General features: G+C 41.3%; 2 protein-coding genes across 6 annotated transcripts in view; one reads left to right on the top strand and one right to left on the bottom strand.

The window, feature by feature from the left end:
• Positions 1–11,714, top strand: part of LOC107513006 (minichromosome maintenance complex binding protein) — a 32,774-nt gene extending 21,060 nt beyond the window's left edge. Inside the window, exons 9-16 of the mRNA XM_016149121.2 lie at positions 1,627–1,796; positions 2,130–2,253; positions 3,446–3,563; positions 4,763–4,928; positions 5,799–5,932; positions 6,755–6,919; positions 9,565–9,653; positions 10,023–11,714. Of these exons, the coding sequence (XP_016004607.1) occupies positions 1,627–1,796; positions 2,130–2,253; positions 3,446–3,563; positions 4,763–4,928; positions 5,799–5,932; positions 6,755–6,919; positions 9,565–9,653; positions 10,023–10,149 (1,093 nt within the window). The 3' untranslated portion in view covers positions 10,150–11,714. The remainder of the gene's footprint in view (positions 1–1,626; positions 1,797–2,129; positions 2,254–3,445; positions 3,564–4,762; positions 4,929–5,798; positions 5,933–6,754; positions 6,920–9,564; positions 9,654–10,022) is intronic.
• The window catches only part of INPP5F (inositol polyphosphate-5-phosphatase F), a 74,349-nt gene continuing 62,446 nt past the window's right edge, over positions 10,547–22,449 (bottom strand). For 3 of the 5 annotated variants that reach the window (XM_036223796.1, XM_036223795.1, XM_036223797.1), the window contains 5 exons: positions 18,484–18,555; positions 17,494–17,567; positions 16,950–17,078; positions 16,252–16,339; positions 10,547–14,598 (listed from right to left, as the gene is read on the bottom strand). In XM_036223796.1, the coding sequence (XP_036079689.1) occupies positions 13,458–14,598; positions 16,252–16,339; positions 16,950–17,078; positions 17,494–17,567; positions 18,484–18,555 (1,504 nt within the window). In that variant the 3' untranslated portion in view covers positions 10,547–13,457. Of the gene's footprint in view, positions 14,599–16,251; positions 16,340–16,949; positions 17,079–17,493; positions 17,568–18,483; positions 18,556–19,687; positions 19,902–22,449 lie in introns of those variants that run through there. The other 2 variants (XM_036223798.1, XR_004951641.1) reach the window with 2 other exon arrangements.

The following is a 22,449-nucleotide window of genomic DNA, read 5'->3' as shown; positions in this document are numbered from 1 at the left end:
TTTTGCTCTTTTTTGGGGTAAACGTTATTTTGATATTATCTCTCACGTTCAGAAAAGTCAGAGGACGGTTACAATGAACTCTTTCCCTTGACCAGATTTATCCGTTGTCAGCGCTGGTGCCCCCATTTCATTTGTCCCTCGTTCGTGCTCTCTTACAGACACACATTTTTTTAAAATACGTACGTTTTTATGAAACACTTGATAGTTGCATATGTCATACCCTAAATACTTGAGTCCACGTTTCCCAAGAACAAAGACTTTAACTTAAAAAAAATTCATCTCTCACAGTTCTGGAGACTGGGAAGTCCAGGATTAAGGCCTCAGCAAATCCGGAATCCAGCGAAGGCCGGTTTCCTGGTTTGCGGAGGGCTGTCTTCCCTCGCGTGGCAGACAGCAGAAAGCCTCGACACCTCGACGTGTGGAAGCTTCGCCCCCTTCCCTTCCTCCTTCCCGCAGAACCAACTTCAGCTTCTGCTCTTCCTGAGTTTCTTTCTTGCAAAAATAAGTAGATACGTGTATATTTTATTCTAGAAGAGGCGTAGTATGTGTACTTTGCTACTTTTCCCCACCTAACAGTATATCCTTAAAAGCCAGCTCTTCCTCATTTTTTTCTTGTTTTGTTTTGAGATTGCCAAAAGAAAGCAATTGTATCTGCCTCCTACACACACACACAGTTTTCTTGTTGAATATTGGACAGTCATTTTAATGTCTCCATAGGAAGAACTTATCTTTTTTTCCATAGTAAAATGATGCAAAACAATAACTTTAAATAAACTTCAAGTTCCTCAAGAATAGTATACATAGTGGCTTGACGCGGCTGTTCCTTGCTCTGATGATTTTCTTGCTGTAGTCACTTCATTTATCAAGGTGGTTTAGTGCCCTGACCGAGCCCGCTGGCCGGGGTCAGAGTCCTGGGGTGGCCGTTATGCTGCGTAACTTTGGGCTTCACTGCTGCAGCGGCTTGGTTTCCTCCTTGTAAACGAGGGTGGTTGTGAGGCTGGAATGAGTGTGTGTGTGCAAAGTGAAGAACGTCACCCAGCTCGTCGAGGCCGATTCCCGTTGTCGCATTGACGGAAGATGGTAGTCTGAATTGCTTACTCTGCAGTCTGTAAGGTCTGAAGCTCTAAAAACATTTTACTCATTTGTTTCGATCAAAAATATATCATCTGCTAATTTATTTAGCAAATCTGAAAAACTCACTTTATTTTCATTGCATGTCTACTAACTATTCGAGAGAGATATCACACAATAAAATTTAGGTAAAACAGCAAGACAGATGAATGGACTTCCCACACACTAAATAAGGGATACCTGATAGCTTTCGAGAAAAAGACGCTGTTTTTGAGACATTCCGTGACATTTGGGGTCTCGCTGAGAGCTCAAGAAAGAGTATTTGTGTTTTGAAATAACCTAATGAGCAGACGGACTATCTCGCGTTCAGCTCAGCGACAGCGCACTGAGCACAAGCCGCTCTGGAAGAATGGAATGCAGCGTCGCGTCCAGCTGGCCCAGGCCCCGCGTGAGGCAACGAGGCGCCGGGTTCTGGGGCGGTCACGGGTGGCTTGCGTTCTCACTGTGTTCAGCCCGCGGACGCCGGCTTTGCTGACGCCTTCCGCCTCCCCGCAGGGACGCCTCGCTCCTGGACCCGATGGAGTGCACGGACACGGCCGAGGAGCAGAGAGTGCACAGCCCCCCCGCTTCCCTGGTGCCGAGGATCCACGTGGTGCTGGCGCAGAAGCTGCAGCACATCAACCCGCTGCTGCCGGCTTGCCTCAACCAGGAGCAGAGCAAAGCCTGTGAGTGCGAGAGCCTCGCGACCCACACTCCGTCCCCAGCGTGTGCGGAGCTGCCCGTGGCGGGCGCTCATGGCGTAGCTGGGTCAGTCCGGTCCTCGCCATCGCAGTAATCACTGTCTCTGTGCCCCGTTGTCCTGTATTAGTGGGGGGAGGGTACACAAGCTGTCTTGTAGCTTGAAGATCGGCGCCTCTTACTAACATCGACGAGTCTGTCCTCCTCGTCTATCGACCTGCCGTGCTTTCGTTTCACGGTTTCTTTTTTTAACCCCAAGTTCCTCTCAGATGTCTTATTCGAGCGCGTTATTCTGAATCATGTCTCCCTTCCTTCTCCAGTTGTTTCAAGTTTCATGTCCGAATTGTCTCCAATCAGAGCAGAGCTGCTTGGGTTCCTCACGCACGCCCTCCTGGGAGATGGCTTGGCTGCCGAGTACCTTATACTGCATCTCATCTCGACCGTGTAAGTGCTCAATTCCTGGTGGGAATTAAGGAGTTTTTTGAAAGTGGAAAAGAGCGGGAAGGTTTCTCAGGTCATCTGTGCACCGTACTTTGTTAGGCTTCATCATCGAGTGGTTTTGTGGGTCCAGCGTAACAAGTGTTGCACCAAGTCACAGCCAGATTCCTTTTTTGGCCTTTTCCCAGTTTCACATTTAGCATTTCAATTATGTCTCTTTAAATTTAAGAGCCAAAATCAGATAAAAGAGCCTGGCTGATGAGTAAAATGAGCTGTTTTATCCTTTTTGCATTCTGAATTCTCTGTTTATACGTCCCACGGCTCATTATCTGGAAACAGTCAACGAGGTCGGTCATGCGTTCACCTGACTTGTTAGAGGAGGTGAGCACCCCTCCCTCCATCTCACCGTAGTTGTTTTCTGATTTTGAAAGCAATGCGCGTGCCTTCGGCAAGTTCCAAGAGCATGAAGCAGAGGTGCAAATCATCTGTAGTCACCACTTAGAGATGCTCCCGGTTAACACGTTCGGTACACGTTCACGCCATCTTTTTTCTGTTTGCATACATGTACATCCCTACGTAGGATCTCGACATGCCCTAAACGCAGATCCACGTCTTGTGCTTATCATTTAATATATATTAAACATCATCCCATCATGATTCTTGAACTTTTTGAGGACTGCACAGTATTTCATTGTAGACAGTTGTACCCTTTCCCTAAATGCTAGGTTTTCCTAATTTATTATATAGTACACAGATGCAGTGAACATCTTCATACTATAAATCTTTGTTTAAATAGGATTTGACACAGTGGTACATGATGGTTGTGAGCACAGATTCCGAAACTAAACTACCTGTGTTCAGGTCCAAGCTCTGCCACTTGCTGGCAATGTGAACTCGGTCATGTTTCCCTAACTTTCTGTGCCTCAGATGTCTCATCTGTAAAATGAAGATAATCCTACCAGCTCCAAAGGGTTTGGGGATTAAATGAGAAAGCATGTAAGCACTCAGAACAGTCTCTGGCACATGATAAGACCTCACTTAAGTATTGGCTGCTTTTTATTGCTGTTATTCTGATTAAAAATATTAATCTATTTTTAATGAATCTATATTAAGCTGATTTTTCCTTGTTTGCTTTTTGACGAAGATCAAGAAGTCACCTGAGGATCTTATTGATGGGTACCTTTTTTTTTTTTTCTAGATATACAAGAAGAGACGTTCTTCCACTAGGAAAATTTACAGTTAACTTGAGTGGTTGCCCGCGGAATAGCACCTTTACGGAACACTTATATCGAATTATTCAGCATCTTGTTCCAGCAGTAAGATCAATACAAATATGTATTATAAATTAAGCACACTTTAAAATCCAGCCAATTGTCTTTACTTCAAGCCAAATATTTAACTTTGAGATTTTAATAGATGTCATTACAGGGAAACAAAGCCTGCACGGTCCATAATTTACAACGTACTTGCCCCTAAACCTTCCGCTTCTCTTCCATCTCTCTAACAATGAGCCCGATCGCAGGAGCTCCCTTACAGTCGTACACTCAGGCAACACCGGGTTTGGTGCCCGTGTGCGCAGCCGAACACTTGCCTCTTCAATGTCGTGTGGTTTTCACACCAGATGACGAGTGTGAGCGACCTGCTTTCGCTTACATGCGGCCAGGTCCTGCTCGTGGCATGTTTTGTTTCAACAGGCTCTGCTTCTTCAGGGGGGGCTCGCTTGTGTCTATAAAGTGCCTCCCCACCATTTTCTTTGACTTCAGTGGAGCCAAAGTACAAAAATTCTCTAAATTTGGAAAATACATCTCATGTCCGCCTTGACACGCATCTCCTCCGTGCACACACACAGACGCACCCCGTCTCCAGCCCGAGTGCACACACTCCTGTAGAGGCTAATGCGGCACAGGAGCCGACTGGAGCGTGGAGCAGGGTGCAGGCTTTGGGGGTGCCGGCTCCAGGTGGGGTTAACGGGGACTCGGCTCCTACGACTGCGCGAGGAAGGCCACGCAGCCAGGGGGCGCGAGCTCCAGACGCACGGCACCTAGCCAGCCCGTGTGCCCTGCTGTCAGATCTTGGAGCAGTTTGTTCAGGAGCCCACAGCAGTCTGTGATGAATGGGTATGATCTGAATTCAGGGAAGCGTAGAGAATTAGGCTTCTCTCCCATGGTGATGAGTAAACGACCATTTTCTGTTTTGCTGCCCTGCGATAGGTTAAGAAGTTAAGCTTCTGGATACTTGCTATATGTAACATCTCAGCTGTCTATCATTTGTTTCTGGCTCACTAGTAAAATAAAAAACTTCAAGAATACCGAACAAGACAGTTAAGAATAAAGCAGCTCAGTGAAACTCTTATTTAGGATATAGATATTATTTTCACTCAAGAGACCATGAGACTACTGCCTTAGGAATTGATAAAGTCTTTCTTTCTATATAAAAGAGTGTTTAACTCCAAATCTATGTTTTCTTAAAACTGGGAAACTTAGTTCCTTGCTCATCAAAAAACTTCTTGTTGCAGTCTTTTCGTCTCCAGATGACTATAGAGAACATGAACCATCTGAAGTTCATCCCTCACAAAGACTACACAGCCAACCGCCTGGTCAGCGGGCTCCTGCAGCTGCCCAGCAATACGTCCCTGGTGATTGACGAGACGCTCCTGGAGCAGGGGCAGCTCGACACCCCAGGTCAGTTCGTGGGCGTTTCCGTTTCTAACCTCCCTAAAGCCACATCTAACCATGACTTAAGAGAATAACCGTGAACAGAGACAAATGCACATTTCAGATAAAGGCTTGCTGTGTGAATTTAATTGAAGTGTGTATTATGAATTGTGTACGTCAACTATCTTTTGTCAGTTTTATGAAAATGGTACAATGATAGAACAAGTAACTAATAGCTTTTTAAAGGCTGAAAAGGGAAGAGGTTTTGCCTTTAGTCATATTGTTACCTCAAAAAAAACCATATAGACAAGATCTAGTAAAGTGAAGTTTTAAAATTGTTTTCAAAGATTATCTGAAAGAAATATTTAGTAGGTCAGATGGTTTCAACTAATTAACTTCAGTTATGGAACATAAAATTACAGGAAAGCAGATTGCTTTATCTGCTCAAATGAGAATTAAGAAGTCTCTCTGCTGGTGATAAGGTCAAGACGAAGAGGCAGAATTAAAAATTATAGACTGAGTACATTTAAGGCAAAACTGAGTAGCAGATTTGTAAAATTCAGTAACCTTATCTCTATGGATAAATATTTTCTAATATTTAGCTCTGTTGAACACACCCCAGAAAAAATACTTACTGGGAACCTGTTTTTTGGTTGCATACCAGATACTCTGCTGGGTATTAGATTTGGGGGGATCTTGACCCCAGAAATATATTTGTCTAGTTTGACAAATATTATGTGGGAAACGCGTTACTTAATGAACACTGAGCTTAGTAAACTGGACAGTATCTCATACTTTCTCAAAGCAGTAGAAACCTCATGTCTCATAATCAATGTCAGCAAAACTCGTTTAGGTGATCAAAATCCAGTAACTGAAAAATTTTCTCACTTTTTCTAGGTGTTCATAATGTGACTGCCCTGAGCAACCTGATAACTTGGCAGAAGGTGGATTATGACTTCAGTTACCACCAGATGGAATTCCCCTGCAATATTAACGTTTTCATTACTTCGGAGGGGAGATCGCTTCTACCGGTACGATGAGTCATTTTTAAGTGGAGGGAAGCTGCACTGGAAAGATACTGTATTTCTCGGTACTGCTTATTACTAAGAAGTTAAACTTGTTTTTAAATTGTGGCTGCTGATTATTAATATGGGAATTGATTGTTTCGGTCCTGCCTTGGGATGATAACCTCGTTTACAAAGAACCAGTATCAGCGTATCAAGCGGCAAGCAAAGGAGGCAGCTGGAAGCAGGAGCGCCCGCATCTGGGCATAGGAAGGGGAGGCTGGCTGCACCTCGACGGGGTAGCAGCCTCCAGGCCTTTGCCCCTGCGGCCTCTGTCCCATTGTTTTCCACGAGGCTCCTGTGAGAAATATTTTAGAGAGCCTTTCAAAGCGTCCCTGATCACTGGTAGATCATCAGAGTGACTGATGAGAAATAAGCCCAGTCTAGAAGGTATCTAGTTTCTCCATATAACAGTGTTCACTGTGATTTATGAGAAAACTGCCTGTGAACGAATGAAACGGCCCATGGGTAAGTTTTCTATGAGAAAGTGTGATTAAGATAAAAAATAGATATTCTATGATTAAGGAAACATCTAGAACATTTTAATTAGCTGCTTTTTACATGTTTGCTGATACCATTGAGGAAACACAAGAAAAGTCTTAACTTTATAAATTATCGCTGAGGTAGTTGCAGTTACGTAAATTAATTTTTTAAAAAGTGACTTCCGCCCAATGAGGAGTAATATTTTCTAATTCCCTGAGGGGCCAGTAGAGATGCTGCATCCACCCCCCTGAGACCTCAGGTTAACTCAGGAACGGGGAGAGTACCGTGTGCCGCTTCTCCCTGTAGGCAGACTGCCAGGTCCACCTGCAGCCCCAGCTGGCGCCCCCGAACGTGGAGGAGCACATGAGCAGCCTCCTCGCCGCCGTGCTGCCCTCCGTGCTGAACAAGTTCCGCGTTTACCTCACCCTCCTGCGGTTCCTGGACTATAGCATATCTGATGAAATAACCAAGGTATGTTCGGGTTAGAGTAAAGGGTTTCCCAGCGTCGAATTGGAATATGTGATCAGTTTATATTTATTATACTTATTGATAAGGTAATTTTGTTACTTTCTATTAATTTCCATGTCTTTTACAATTTTTTTTCTTAGTAGTTGCCCCAGGGGCTACAATTAGGAACTGTGACCACAGATTTGGGATTAATGCCAATTTAATCACAATAGTATACAAAAACTTTGCTCCTTTATAATTTCCTTCCTTCTCCCTTGCTTTGTGCTTTACAGATTACATCTTTATTACATTGTATATTCAACACATTTAGAATATTGCTTTAAATCAGAAGAAAAAAGTTAAAGACATTGATACTGCCTTCTGTGTCTCCCTGTGTGGCTCCCTTGGCCAGTGATCTTTACTTTACGGTCTCCCTTCATTTCAGCCTGAAAAACTCTTTAGTATTTCTCATGGGGCAGATCTGCTTATGACAAATTCTCTTAAGGTTTTGCTTATCGGGAAACATCTTAATTTCTCCTTCATTTTTGAAGACTAGTTTTGCTGGATGTAGAATTCTTGGCGTATAGGCGTTTTCTCTCAGCACCCTTTGAGTCATTTAAAAAGCAGTGTGTCCTCCAAAGCAGCAGACCCCTCCACCAGCAGCGCCCTGCAGAGGCCTCCCGGCTTCCGGCGAGAGGATTCCTGTACACAGTGCATCATTTTTCTTGTCCTTTCATGATTCTCTTTGGCTTTTGACTGCAGCGTGTCTAGGTGTGGAGCTCTAAATTTTCCTACTTTTGGCGTTTATTGAGCTTCTTGGATGTGCAGATTAATGCACATTTGGGGGGAAGTGTTTAAGAAATTTGATAAGTTTTGACTATCTTTGTCTTTCCGCCCCTTTTCTCTCCTTCCCCCTGGCACGCCCGTGTCCCCCCAGTCTTTGATTTGAGGCGGTGTTCATAGTTCCTCATTCTTTTCCTTTCTGCTCCATAGACTGGATAATCTCAGTTGACCTGACTGAAAGTTTGCCAATTCTGCTGCTGCTCACATCTGCCGTTGAGCCTTTCTGATCATTTTTTAATGTTAAATTTCAGAATTTGTTTGCTTTTTAGATAATTTCTTTGTTGATATTGTTAGGTAAAACATTCTCATATTTTCTTGTAGTTCTTTATACATGGTTTCCTTTGAATGTATTTTAAGTAGTTGATTTAAAGTCTAATATTTGTGTTTCTTTAAGGATGATTTCTTGTGACTTTTTTCCCTAATGAATGGTCATACATTCTTGTTTCTTTGTATGTCTTCTAATTTTTGTGTGGAAAATCTGACATTTTAAATAATACAATGTGGCAACTCTGCTGACTTTCTCTCCCCTCCCTAGGGTTTGTTGTTGACGACTTTTCTGAATTCTATAAAATCTGTGTTCTTTGTTGTGTATGGGCACTGAAGTCTCAGCTGTTAGCTTAGGGGTCAGTCTGTAATTGGATAGGAATTTAGATGCCTGGAAGCAGTATGTCTCCCGTCTAAGCCAAGGGGCTGTGGCCATGTTGGAGCCAGCCTTCAACAGAGCCATACAGTTTACAGCTCTGCCCTAGCCTTCCTTCACTCTGCTTACATAGAACCCCAAGGGTATCCAGAGATGAGAGCTTAGGCCTGTTCAGATCTGAGCATGCACCCAGATCTGTGCATGCATGTGGCCTTCTCAATGCCTAGGAATTTTTATACACACACATACATGTATATGTGTATATGTGTGTATGTATATATATGACATATACGTGTATGTATCTATATGTATGTGTATATATACACATACATACATACACACACACATAATACATACATCCATTTACACATACACACACAGTTTTCAAAGCCCCTATGGACATCTCATTCTCTATTTTTCCTTTTAAGGGTTTTGGTTAGCCTATTTGCCCAACTATTACCCAATACCTGAGGCAGCCAAGATGACCAATAATTCCTTGGGTTGTTTCTGATAAATGCCCTGGGGGGAAGAGGCTGTTCACACCAGGCAGGCTCCAAGGCAGGCGTGCAGATGGGTGTTCCAGGGAACTATCCACCGAATGATGATGATTCTCTGGGAGTGGCGCTTTGAAAGGCTGCAGCCCCCCTGCCCTCTTCAGTGGTCGCCAGGCCGTCCATTTTCAGGTGGGGTGGGAGTGTGGAATAGGGTAAGTTCAAATGCCACAAAGCTCATTGTCTTTGAATAAACGCTCCTCAGATCGCTGTAAGCATCTGGCTGGTTACTTTGCAGAGTTTTGAAGAAGCTGTTTTGTTTTTGGCTAGTGTCCTTGTTCCTTCTGATGTAGAGAGAAGTTTTCAGAGGTCCTCACGCTGCCATTTCTGCTGACGTCTTTCTCCCCTGTGTTTAAAGGCATCGTATGCTGTGCAAGTTGCTGACTTCTGTCTGCCCTGTCTTCGCAAATGAATCCGAGTTTTATTGTTTGGAATACCTTCACTGATGGGATCATTTGTTTGTATAAAGTTTGGTTCTCAGTCCTGTCACCCAGAGTCTCATTTGTCTAAGAGGCAGGGCTACTTTCCCTATTTTCACATCAGTCAAGGAGCCATGTCACTTTCCTCTTCCCTGTTAAATGCAAATGTTTCTTCCTGGGGAACAGTTCTAACGTCCCTTCACTCTTCTGGTAAAGGCAGTTGAAGACGACTTTGTGGAAATGCGTAAGAACGACCCTCAGAGCATCACGGCCGATGATCTCCACCAGCTGCTCATCGTGGCGCGGTGAGTGGTGCGTGTGCCCGTGTCCCCCTCGGTCGGCTGTGTGTGACACCTGATTTCCTTAGTCAGAACTGAGGCGGACTTCTAAAAATAGAACTGAACGCTCCCCTTGTAAGAACACCTCGCGGAGTGGAACCGTGTTTGGCCATGGATCACTTCAGTGGAACAAGTGCGCTTCTTGTTCTCTAAGCTTCTGAAAGCAAGTCACCCTCCAGACTTGACTTAAAGAATTCCTTTGTGGAAATCTGAGTTAGCTCTTGTTTGCATCGCCACCAGAGATCCTGTCTCCTAACCCAGAACTCTCCTAGGTCATAAGAGAAAAAGGAATCATTCTAGATCTTGACTTAAGTTTGTTTCTGTATTTCAAACCAGGTTTCTGTCTCTCAGTGCTGGTCAGACGACGCTGTCCAGAGAACGATGGCTAAGAGCAAAGCAGCTGGAGTCTTTGAGAAGAACCAGGCTTCAGCAGCAGAAATGTGTGAATGGAAATGAACTTTAAGATCTGATACCTATGAAAGAGTAATGGGCAGATTGTAGCCACATTATTGTAAAATTCAAATACCATTTATACCACATTGTTTTGTAGATAATTTGTATCAAAAACCAATGACTTTTCCCGAAATCAAGCCTGGTAACATCTTAAGTTTATATAATATTCAGTAAGGGCTTTTACCTTACTGATTTTATGGAGCTTTTGAAGTTTGTTTTATAATTATATAAATCAGTAACAATGTACAAAAATTGTATTTGATATAAAAGTTTAATATTGATAATGTTGATCATACCATTTCCTTAGCTTCAGCTAAGTCATAGGCCAGATTCTGTTGAAATGCTAACATCAACTTCATTTGAAGAAAACTGTTGGAATTCCAGAGTTAGGAACTGTTCACTTAAGGTTTTTTCATCTTTCTAATTAACTGGGTCTGAATGTGTTTAGTGGTCCCAGTTTGGGGAATGGGGCATACTTACCAGTAATTCACATGACCATGCGAAGTTCTGTAGTATCATTTCCCAGACATCTGACCACAGCAGCTTTTTTTCATCTAACAGTTGTAACTGCAAAACTAGTCTTTAACATGGCAGTGGTTCCCAGACTTTTGGAGTTCATGGACCAGTAGAAATATTTCCAAAAATTTTGGGGATGGACAAGGTTGCCAATTCATTTTGCCAAGCTATCTGAAATAAATCATTGTATTATCATTTTTTTTTTTCATAAGAGGACAATCTCAGGAAGAGAGAGAGTCCTTTAAATGGAATAAATGGAGCTTTTTGAAAAAACACTCCACTGTCCTTATTTTCCTCATTTCACCCCAGTGCATTTGGGAACCACTGTTCTATGGGACTCAAGGGAATTCTTGCCCTATGAAGTTATTTTGCCTACATACAAAGAGCGAAGTAGTTAACTTTTTGAAAATGCCTTCTTTAGAAAAAAGGTTTTTAATTCTTTTCTTAATAAATGTGGTTTAATTGCTTTGATGACTGTGTTAGTATCTATTAGTTCCAGATATTAGATCAACTAACATCTGCTAGTCTAGGAAAGCCCTGAGAAAACTGTAGGTAGGTTTTCCCCAGACCAATTACAGTTTTAACATAAAAGTTTTTAAAGGAACAAAAATATCCATAGCTAGAAAGCAGATTAATACTGTAGTATAATCGTGACGTCAAAAATATTTGGAAAGGTTAGAACCATTACATAAGCTACCAGTGGTTGTTTATAAAGATTAAGTCAGTAAGTTACCTAGTTGGAAACATTAGAAATTGGTTAAAATGATTCCTCAAATTCCACATTCCCCTAAACTGACATTGCTAACCAGGAAGCAGGATCAGCCTTAAAAAGCCAATAATTTATTATGCCTAATGAACTGAAGTGAAACTTACTAAAAAAAAGTTGTTACACTTTTCCTAAACTCAAAGCTATTTTTATAAACTAATGCAAATGATATGTTTATATTTAGAATTCTAACTGGTTTTCATTTTTATAACTGGTAGACTAGAACATCCTTAAACTTTTAGAAGTGAAAGCTCAACTGCATTTGTGAGAATAAAATTCATCAGAGTAGAATAGTTACTGTGTGTTTATTGTGCCAATGTGAATTGTAATTTACCAAAGGAAAGTATATAACTTGCTTGGTCTTGCAGAAAAGTTCCCTTCACAGGGAACTTGTTGAAGAGCTGCTGTGTCCTCTTGATGCAACACCATCCCCCAGGAACACTGAGTGTGGGGAGGGGTGCAGCATGGCGTCCCCCGCCTCAGGCAGGAAGACACTCCGGGCTTCGGAAACCCTGTTCCTGCTACACACGTGGACATTAAAGTCTGTCAGTCTAACGCAATGTTAATCCTGTATTGAATTACCAGGAAACTGGAACTAAACATCGCCTCTAGTTCTCAAAACTCTCTTTGGAACTAACTTCTGCAGAGTTGAAAATGTGTATTATCACATGATTTTGCTTATATTGTGGAACGGTTAATATTTTCAAGAAAAGTTGGGTAAGAGCAGGATAAAACATTCCATTTCAGTGTTTGGGTTTTAAAATCTGTTGGTCTCTGATCCATTTCATCATTTTTAAAGTCATGAAAACACTTTCTGAAAGGAGTAAAATATTTGGAAAAGCAAACTTACCTTACTTACGAATTCTTTAATTTGATTCGAAAATCATTATCTTTAAAATGTTATTCAAGGAATTCCCATACATTGTCACTTTAAATTACAATAGTATTTTATTTTTAAATAGTCACAAGATCTGACAATTCACACACACAGGAAAAAGATACCACTAATAAATAACAAAAGTGGAAATACTTATCAAAGTTACAACAGACATAATGTTTAGCTGAGAATCACCTCAACAGAGTGAGGCTCTGAACACACCAAACCGCTGCTTGCTAGGATTAAGTGTCTGGGCTTACAGAAGAGGCCCCAGTCCCAAGTGGTCAGGGTTACCGTATAGAGCCAATTTTAGCACAGTTGTGCTTCAGACTAAGTCTTCGATAGTTGTAATAACCTACACAAGATGTTAAGGAATGCCCCCTAAGAGAAATTAAAATTTGAAGACTTCTTTCAAGAATAACCAATATCCAGTAAATGTACATTCTTACCTGAAAACAGCAAAATAAATAGGTGCTGGTATTCGCATCTGATGTCTCAGCTTTTAGGACTGACGAGTCTTAACACTCCTAGACTTTGGGGTGTATAGGGTGGTAGAAATTTTAAAATTTAAGTAGAATAGAGGGAAAATTAGGATCCAATGGGCATATATTTCTTGACTGTATTGCCAATAACCCTCAACCCTTCATAGGGAATGATTAAGCCATCTTTAAAACTAAACCAGCAGTTTTTAATATTCAAATGCGTCTCCATACTAGTAACACTTTAAAGTCACTAAAAACTAAATATATTTACCTTGTAGAGGTAATACACAAATGACCGACAAAAACAAATTATAAAAAATGCTAACCCCCTAAATGTATCCATGACCATCCTTTATGCACCCACCCACCTCCAAAAAAGTTTCAGGTTACTGTGTCCCAAAGTGACCTATCCCTGAATTACTTTCAGAGACAAACTGCTCTGTAGTGTACAAGCTACTCAGGTCCACACATTCTAGGACGATGCACTTCTGTCATCCTGACCCTCAAATCTGGAAATCTGTTCAGGTTCACACTCAGATAAAACCTTTCCCAATAAACAATTAGAATTTGTGACCTAGATTCAAAGACAGTACAGGTTAAAAGAGCCTAATATGTGAAACTTTTTTTTTTTTCTTTTTGGATTAAATAAAAGCCACAGGATTCTTTGTGGCTACAAACTAAATCTGAATTATTCGTGTCTGGCACTGTGTAAACATACTTTTGAGTTCATTTTGCTGGACTTCGTGGACCACTTCAGGTTCGGCAGGGCTCTTCTGAACCTTTGCCACTGCAAAGTTTATCCCCTGGGTTAACCCAGCTTGGGTAATGCTAGCAACCTGGACCATGGAGCTTCGAATCTTTGCGAAGGGAGAGACTGCTCTGCTGCTGCTCTCTGAAGGAGAAGGAGTCACATGAAGCCCTGTCTCAAGTTCAAGCACACTGGATCCAGAGCCAAGAGTGTTTTGAGTTACAGCTGGTTCAACAGACAAAAACTGTGGGCCTGTTGCAGAAGACACATCTAACTGAGATGGTCTAGAAGGTATCTGTTCCGATGATTCAGATTGGGTTTCTTCATTAGAAACTTGATTGGTCATTTGATTTCCTTCCTCACTAGCCTGCTGAGAAACAGATCTGGTTTCTGATAGCTTGGTCGTTTTGTTTTGTGCATCTTGTACAAATCTGTGGCAGTAAATATCCACAGGCTTGGTAAAGCCAGTCAAGATGTGTATGTTGTCAGCAGAAGGACTTTTTTTCAAAGGAGACTCACAGCCTTTTCCAAGGTCACTTCCATGAGTGATAGTAGTCTCCGAAGGAGGATGAATGCTGATATCAGTGCTGCTAATAGACTGGGATCGACTGCCTAATCGAGGTGCTGAAGCAATAATACCACAACTAGGAAGAACGTAGTCTACTGGCCCCACGTTCTCTAAAGAATCGGCTAGCTGCCTGTCTTCATCAGACTTGGAATTTGTAAGGAATTCATCAGAGCGGTACGAGTCATTATCTGAGGACGCTTCCCCGTCAGACTCTGCCTGGACTTTACTGTCCATCACACCTGTGTTTTCCATGGTTTCAAGACTACTGTCTGATTTCCAAAGATTGACTTTTAAGTTTGGTTTTAGAAAGTTAACTTTCATCTCCGGTTTTGTGAAGTTTCCTAGTTTTCGTAGATTGCTAATATTTACATTGGATTTGGTCTGTTTGACTTTTTGATTTAGAGATGAAAATTTGCTCATTAAAAAATTTTTCCCCTGGGCCAGAGAGCCTTGATTTTGAGATCTGATGCCAATGATGTCTTCATGTGGTTTACTGCTCTTCCTACAAATTAGAAGACAACAAAGTTAATTCCCCCCATGGAATTCAACATACCAGCTCCAGTTATTTAAGTGGAAATTATTTAAATTGGCCTCGATTTCTTGAAAACAGTACACTGCTGACTGATAAACTCAGAACCTCTTGGAGCTGACACAAGAACAGTATTATGCAATAGAGATGTGAGCTGCAGATAATTTAAAATGTTCTAGCAGCTGCATTAAAAATGTGAAATGAATTTTTAGAGTAGTTTACTTAACCCAGCATATACGAAATACTGTCACGTCAGCATATAATAATTGATATTAAAAGATGAGACATTTTTCAGACTCGGCCTTTTAAAGGGTGTAGTGTTTTACAAGGGCAGCAGAAGCCTTGGTAAACAACACTGATGAGTTGCTCCCAGGTACTGGTGGGAATGGGTGTCCTGACTGTGTGACTTTTACACCGAGTCCAGCAAGCAGGCCACAGGCATCATGTGCTCTGTCCTCATCTTCCTCAAGCAGGCCACCAGGTGCACTGAAGAGCCACCTTGTGAAGCCACTACCATATCTGCAACATCTTAATCCTACTCGGTGAAGCTCTTCCTGGTAAGTGGAGTAATTATGTTGGATGCTTTGGGACCAAACATTTGTCTTCAGAGTTGATCATTATTACGTATTTCCTTCGACAGTAGTCTCCCAAACGTGCAGAGGAGACAGTGGGAGAATGGAGAGGATCCCCCCAGCCAGCGGTGGCCTCAGCCTGTGTTTTTGTAGATTCTGAGAATTTCTTCCTAAAACTCCAAAAACCCCACGCCCAAAATTCAGACTAGTGTCATTTAAAGGCTCCACATCCACATGTGGTGAGTGGCTACCTGGTGTGGCAGCACAGGTCCACCATGCCTGCAATCTGAGCCACCAGCAAAAAGGCAGCCGTGGCTATAAATGGGAATCCATAGCACCTTAACTGAAGCTGTCCACACACATCCAATTTGGCTGGATTCAGGTAGAGAGAGGTAGGAGGAAGGATTCTGTTTCCTTACGTGTTCTATGGGATACCTGAATTTATTTTAAAAGGTTTGGGACATTTAACATAACTTAGTGTTTTCTCCTCTGGCATTCCTGATAGCTTTAAATAAAAATTCTGCTATTCACCACATGTCTCAGTGTGACTTGTTGAGTCATGCAGGATCGCCGGTCTTGAGACTCCTTCATAAAAATTATGATGCTAAGGACCTACTCAAACGATTCCACCAACAAAAGACTGAACAGTTTTTCACTAAATGACCAAATAGCTCTCTTCTCTAGTGGAATGTGGCCCACGAAACCTCATTAGATGGAAAATACACAAATTTAAATGCAAAATAACATTTATAGGCATTCTTTTCTCAAATTCAGAAATCTAGTGTTTAAAACTGTGTTCTCTACAAAGTTATTTAAAATTGAATGCGCCCTCTCTTGAGTATACAGGTTTAAAATATATCACTTGTGACCATAATTTTAATAAAATGTTTTACTTTTTGATCCACAGAAATTTGATACTTCCCTCTCTAAATTCCAACTCATTATTACAATGTGATCCCACCCACCCACCCACCTGAACTCTTTGCAATACTTTCAAAGAAGTAAGGCTTTGGATAATGTCTTTATTCTTGAGAGAAAATCAAAGTGTACTTACCTCTCGAGTTTTTTCTCGATTATGGCTACATCTAATCCCATGGCTTGCTTGGTGATCTGCAGCATCTCTGCAATGCACTGAAGGGTATCTGAAACCCAAATATAACTACTTGTCAGTTTCTCCCTAAACATACTTAAAGAACAGCAGTTCTAACTCAGAACCCAAATGAAATTTGTGGCCTTACTATTAAATACAAATTTACTTGCTACAATTTACAGAAAACGGCTACTCATTCATTATTCCCTCCACTAATTCGGAGTGCTCTAAAACCAATTTTAACAGGAAAATAAATAAAGAGCAAAAGAACCATATCAATTAGAATAAAAAGTTTATTCTAACTCATGTGTGCAAATATTGCTAGAGGCAAGGCAGAAGCTGTGAACAAAACAGGTGTGGTCCCTGACTATTATCCTCGAGAGGTGTATGTGGCAGGAAAAGCCCTGGCATCCATATGGCTGGCCACACACGCTGAATTCCCATTATAGATTCCCTTGCCACAAACGACATCATTAGTTCGACATCATTAGTTCGAATAATCTCCCTGCATTGTTGGGAACAAAGATGCTATTTCAAGGTCTCAAATCACAAAGCTATTTCTCTAGATGATTCGGTTGGTCATGATATGTACTGCCCCCAATTCCACTTGGGCTCGTAAGCAGATAAAAAGTTATCACTCAGTAATTTCATCTCTTCATTACCTTTTCCATCCTCTTCTGGATTACGCATTACAGCTCTCAGCGTGTGGAAATAACCACTTGCTCCTTTGTACCTGTAGTGCAGTCGCATGCAGGAGAACTTCGGCTTACCAAAAAGAGTGGGTTCAGGACCTAAAGACCCAAATGCATACGTGTTAATCTTTTACATGACGTATACTTTTTTCTCTATCTTCAAAAGACCAACACATTGATCAGGTATTTAGTACATTTCTCTTCATAATCTAAACATGAGCACACAAAAGCTTATTGTGAATTTGGTTTGATAAGACTATAAAAACTCTTCTTTGGTCTCATATTTAAACTTTCTTAATCCCTGGGTTAATCTTCACAAGGTAAGTAGTAAAAGAAATATGGTTATTATTCGACTATATCATTCACTAATCTCTAAATAATAGAACAGAATCCTAAGAAATGGACTTCTTGGAATATCTCTTTTTGGTTTTAATAAAATGTTATACCATCTGAATGAATAATTTGAAGAAATGGTGTTTACTTTCTATGATTTGGTTAGTATGTTAAAACTTACCTATTTCTATTTTTTCCAGGTCCTCTAGGCTTAGTCGTTGATACTGGTTTACTTTATCAACTTCATCATCATAGCTAGATGTAGAGAAAGGCAGGAAAAATCAAAAGCATATTTGGCTTGTCAGCTGAGAACAGTAGCAACTACTATGCAGTTAAAATCTTCCATACACATAGTTCAATAGCTAGAAGAAAATCACTTTATAGATCTTACACTAAATCAATTACAAAGAAAAATAATTTCATTTTTATAAACTTTTACAAAACAAAATCCAACAAACCAAACATTTAACCTAAAAGGAAGGCAAAAAAAAAAAAAAAAAAAAGATACATATACTGAATAATACAGCAGTAGAATCTGATAGCCAAATGAAAAAGGAAAAATCCATTTGATCAATACCAACTGGCACCTGGACCAATGACTAAAAACTGACAATTCACATAGGCCAAAAAATATATATCAGAAAGAAAAAAAAACACCCTCAAATCCAGCAAGGCTATGAGACAGTACTTGTATTTTTCCTGTGGCATTAATTGGTAGTCTTTCTGAAGATCAATCTGACAATAAACCACAAAAGTCCTATAATTCATCACTGTAACCAAATGATGTAACCAAAATAATAATCTTGTAACCAAAGAAAAGTGCAAGGGTGCACAGGCAAAATCATCTGCACACGCAGCTGTATCATTCACAGCAGCAAAAAAATGGAGGATTATTTCAATGCCTAACGATGGGGAAATATTTAGCTATGGTATAGTAATAAAAACAATGACAAACAGTCCTTAACAATAAAAATGTGTGGAGTACATCGAAACTTGGGAAAGAGGAAATACTACTAAATGTTAAAAGAATACACTTTATACTGACAGTTATGTAAGGTAAAGGGGTTCGTTCAGTATATTTCTTAAAATACGTAACAAAACCAGATTAATTTTTTTGTTACGGATTCATTTAAAAACAAAATTAAAAGCTTTAAATCAATAAGAAACTTACTAGGCTATGTAGTAGGCAGAGTTAGAAAGCAGTAACAGCACATCCACGTCTCTGTGAGTAGCATCGATGAGGCTAAACATGACACAGACAATAAAATGTTATTTTCATCTACATTTTTGCCAAGCTTATTTTTTTTTACAGGGGAGCCACTTATTATAAAAGATTGAGGAAAAAGAAAATCAAATAATTAGTGAGTCCTACTTCTGAAGTTAAATGCATATAATCTACCCTTTTGGAAATTTAAAAGAAAAATGAATCCAGTTTAGGAAGAGGGGAGGTGGGAAGACTGGAGCTGAAGAGGTCTCAGAGAAGCCACCGAGGAGGACGGAGGAAATGGGAGTAACGGGGGACGGGGCTGGACAATGGTAAAGGGGAAGCCAATGGGAAGAAAAATGTGAGACCGAGAAGTGAGAAGTTATCTAGATTATCGCCTGTGACCTAACCTTTGAAATGACTGCACGTTTAGGGTCTTTTCACACTTGTGTAGAATGCATCCTTTGAAAGAATTTTACATAAATATAACATGTGGAAAACTGGAACTAAGCCCAAGCTACTTTGCATTTTTCTTACTACAGATTAATTTACTTGGTTTTTAAGGAACAAGCAAATATTTCCTTACTGTAAGTCTCTTTTGCCATTCTAAAATATCAAAATGAAGGTTAGAAACTAAATGAGTGTGGTGAACCACTAAATCCCCAGAGTAAAATGTACACCTTTGTAAGATTACAAATAAGAAAATGGTCAACTTATAAAATCTGCAAACCACGTAACGGGCAGAATCTGAACTCAAAACATTCAATCTAATATTCACGTAATAATAAGCCTTTCCAAACAAAAGGTGGAAATTAATTAGTCTTATATACCTATTAGCCAAGACAACAGAATGCTACTGAAAAACAAAAACAGTAGAGGAAAAAATCGTTTGTAGATGGAAATTAAACATACAATGAAGGTGCATAAAAATGAGGTCATTGTTTAACCAGTATTGCAAAGAAAAATTTACCAAAATCTTAAACTGAGGTACTTTACATCAACAGCACCTTGCTGCAGCATAACTGTCTTAATCAAAAATAAATTCTCAATTCTCACCTAAAATATATCCCGAAATACAATAAATAAGATGCCAGGACCTCATAATATACCAATTATCAATCAATGGGAAAAAGCATAAATTTGTAATTTCGTTTTGCGCGCTGATACTTACATGCACTCTGGAAATTGTTGCTGGGGCCAAGCCATAAAACTTACGTCGCAACACATTTTGATATGAAAAATATCCTATTAATTAGTGTTATTTGATCCTAGTTTCCTGTCTTGGCATTAATATTTACATCGGTCAGACACGATCCTCAGTCAAAAACATTATGTCCTTAAAGAAAAGCACTTGGCACGTAACAGGCAGTCAAAAAAGATGTCAGCCCGCCCCCCGCCCGCATTTTCACTGAAGTTTTAGCTTCAGTAAATACCTAATTTCCCTCCCCAACCACCCTTCCCCATAAACAAACGAAAAAGTACACTTTTTTAAAAAAACCACGGACAAGAAAATAAATAAAACCCCTTGAGGTCCTCCCCGCCCCCTGCGCTCGCAGCTCTAGAGGAAAAGCTGCTCTACTCGTTTTTTTCCCGCCAGTCGGGCAAGCCCTCCTTCCACACGACGAAGACAAAAACCGACAGTACGACATGCAGCCCAACCACCGCGACAATGGTGGCGTAAAAGCCACTGTCGTCGGGAGACATTAACAGGAGACTTTGGAAAAGGAAGAGTTTGCAAGAAAAATATAACCCCACGGGAACTTTAACCATGAGTCCTGCAAAAAGGAGGAAAATCTTGAAAGTTGTTGCCAGGCTGCCGCCTTCAGGCTTGGGCTCAGCGGCGTTGCCCGCGGCGCTGGCGGACCGCTGGGCGGCCGGCGGAGGCCTGTGGGAGCGCGGCATCGCGTCAGTCCGTCCGTCCGTCCGTCCGTCCGTCCGTCGATGACAGTCAGAGCTCGGTGAGAGCCACCTGCACCGGACCTCACGGCGGCAGCGACTGCAGTGACTGCGGCAACTGCAGCGCTGCCGCGCCAAGTCCCGCCCAGGGACGCGTCTCGCTCCCGACCGCCCCCTTCCGCCGCGGCCCGCGCCCACCGCGCATGCGCGGCTGCCCCAGGTACGACCAGCAGTCCCGCGGGAGGGGCGCCGAGACGGCCCCCGCCCGGTCCCGCAAGAGTTCACAGGCGCCTCAGTGAATCAAGAGCTGTCCCCACTGCTCAGGGGACCCTGGCAGGCGGGCTGCGGCACCATGACCAAGCCTCTGTTCTCCGCACTGTCACATACCTAAGAAAGTGGTCGCTTCGCTACGCCACTAAAACGAGTAGAGAAGTGATCATCTACTCTCGGTGCAGAAAAAGTGGGGTAAATAGCGTTGGACAGAATAAAGAGCGGGCTGCGTGGCGATGAAGGGCACTTGGCCAGGACACCGATCCCCCCCACGTTCCACATTTAAGACCCTCCGGCCCGCCGTGAACCACCGGGCGCTGAGCCGCCGTCATTCAAGTCAGAGCTTTTCCTGCAGCAACTGGGGGCGCAGGGAGCCGAAGGCGAAGGGCACGGTCTGACTTGTACGGCGCCACAGGTTGTATACCGGGAATAAACAGAAAAAGGCCCGGGGCCGGGAGCGGGCACTGGGTATGCTCCAAGGAGATGCTCAAAGGAGGGCGGAAACCAAGCAACGGCGGCGCCGGGCTGTGCTGGACAGCTCCAGCTGCAGTGCGGGGAGGTTAAGAAAAGCCACGAAGCCACGGCAGCCATTCCCGCCGCCCAGTACAGGGCTATGTGTTAACTGCTTGCCATAACTTTTTCTGCCAGATATTTAAAAAGGTCGGAAATGCAGTGAGGCGAGTGAGGCACTGGTCTCTGGCGCAATGTTTCAGGAGGTGCAGAAAAAAAAAACTCAGCCATCGAGATAATTTTTAGTGCAATATTTTTAAAAATCAAAATTAATGCAAAAACACAATAATGAACAAAACAAGATTTTAAATAAAGACAGGATCTGACCCTGCACTTGTACAATCCAATCTCACTTGCTTCCCCTAATCCCAGCCCTGGTCCCTGTAAAACGATACTTAGAAAAAACACGTGGCCCAACTCAATATAAGACACAACCCAATTTTTAAAATGTGCAAAGGATTTAAATACAAGAGACTTCTACTGACTCTTAGCAAGCATACCCAAACTCTGTTGCAAACTTTAAAAACATAGCTAAATACACTTTACATTTTTTTTTATACTTCTAACCCAGGTTACCAACTTTACACAAGAATTACAAGACCGGAAATCAAATCAAATCAGATGTAATATAACCTTACAAAATGGTGCTCAGCTTTAGAAACAAACCTTTTTGGTCTTTTTTCAATTATCTCCAAAGGAGCAATAAAAATATTTGATCTAAAGAAGATATTGACAATTGTGACAGCTTTAAAAAATTGGAGTTGAAAATCAGGCATGATAGCTGCAGCTATTTCTGAACGAGAATTAAAAGTACTATTTTTTTTGGTGCTGCATTAGGTTGGACTGCCATTAAAAAACTGAAGTACATGAATCAAAAACTTTTTACCAAATGGATTATAAAAGCACAGAAATTTTCTGCTAAATTGTGTGAGAGAAAAACCTCATCTTTTATTTTAAGTCTGCAAATTGCATTCACATACTGTATTGACTACCAAAGCAAAATAATCCATGAAAATAAAGTCATGAAAGGTTTCCCTATGAGCCTACAGTCAATACTTTTTTAAATTCATTTTAATATATGTAAGTAATACTTTGCATTCAATTATTCTTTCAAGCTTGTTTTATGCTCCTTTTATTACAAATACATGAAATGTAAAATAAGACAAAATCTAAATAGCCTCTTATTCTCAGAGCATGGTCTAGAATTTTCTAAAATGTTCTTAATTCATAAGGCTGAAAATTATAATTGGATGGTTT

The sequence above is a fragment of the Rousettus aegyptiacus genome, unplaced genomic scaffold (assembly GCF_014176215.1).
Source record: "Rousettus aegyptiacus isolate mRouAeg1 unplaced genomic scaffold, mRouAeg1.p scaffold_m13_p_6, whole genome shotgun sequence".
Taxonomy (NCBI): Eukaryota; Metazoa; Chordata; class Mammalia; order Chiroptera; family Pteropodidae; genus Rousettus; species Rousettus aegyptiacus.
Note: the sequence above shows the minus strand (reverse complement) of the source record. Positions and strands in the feature narration are given on the sequence as shown.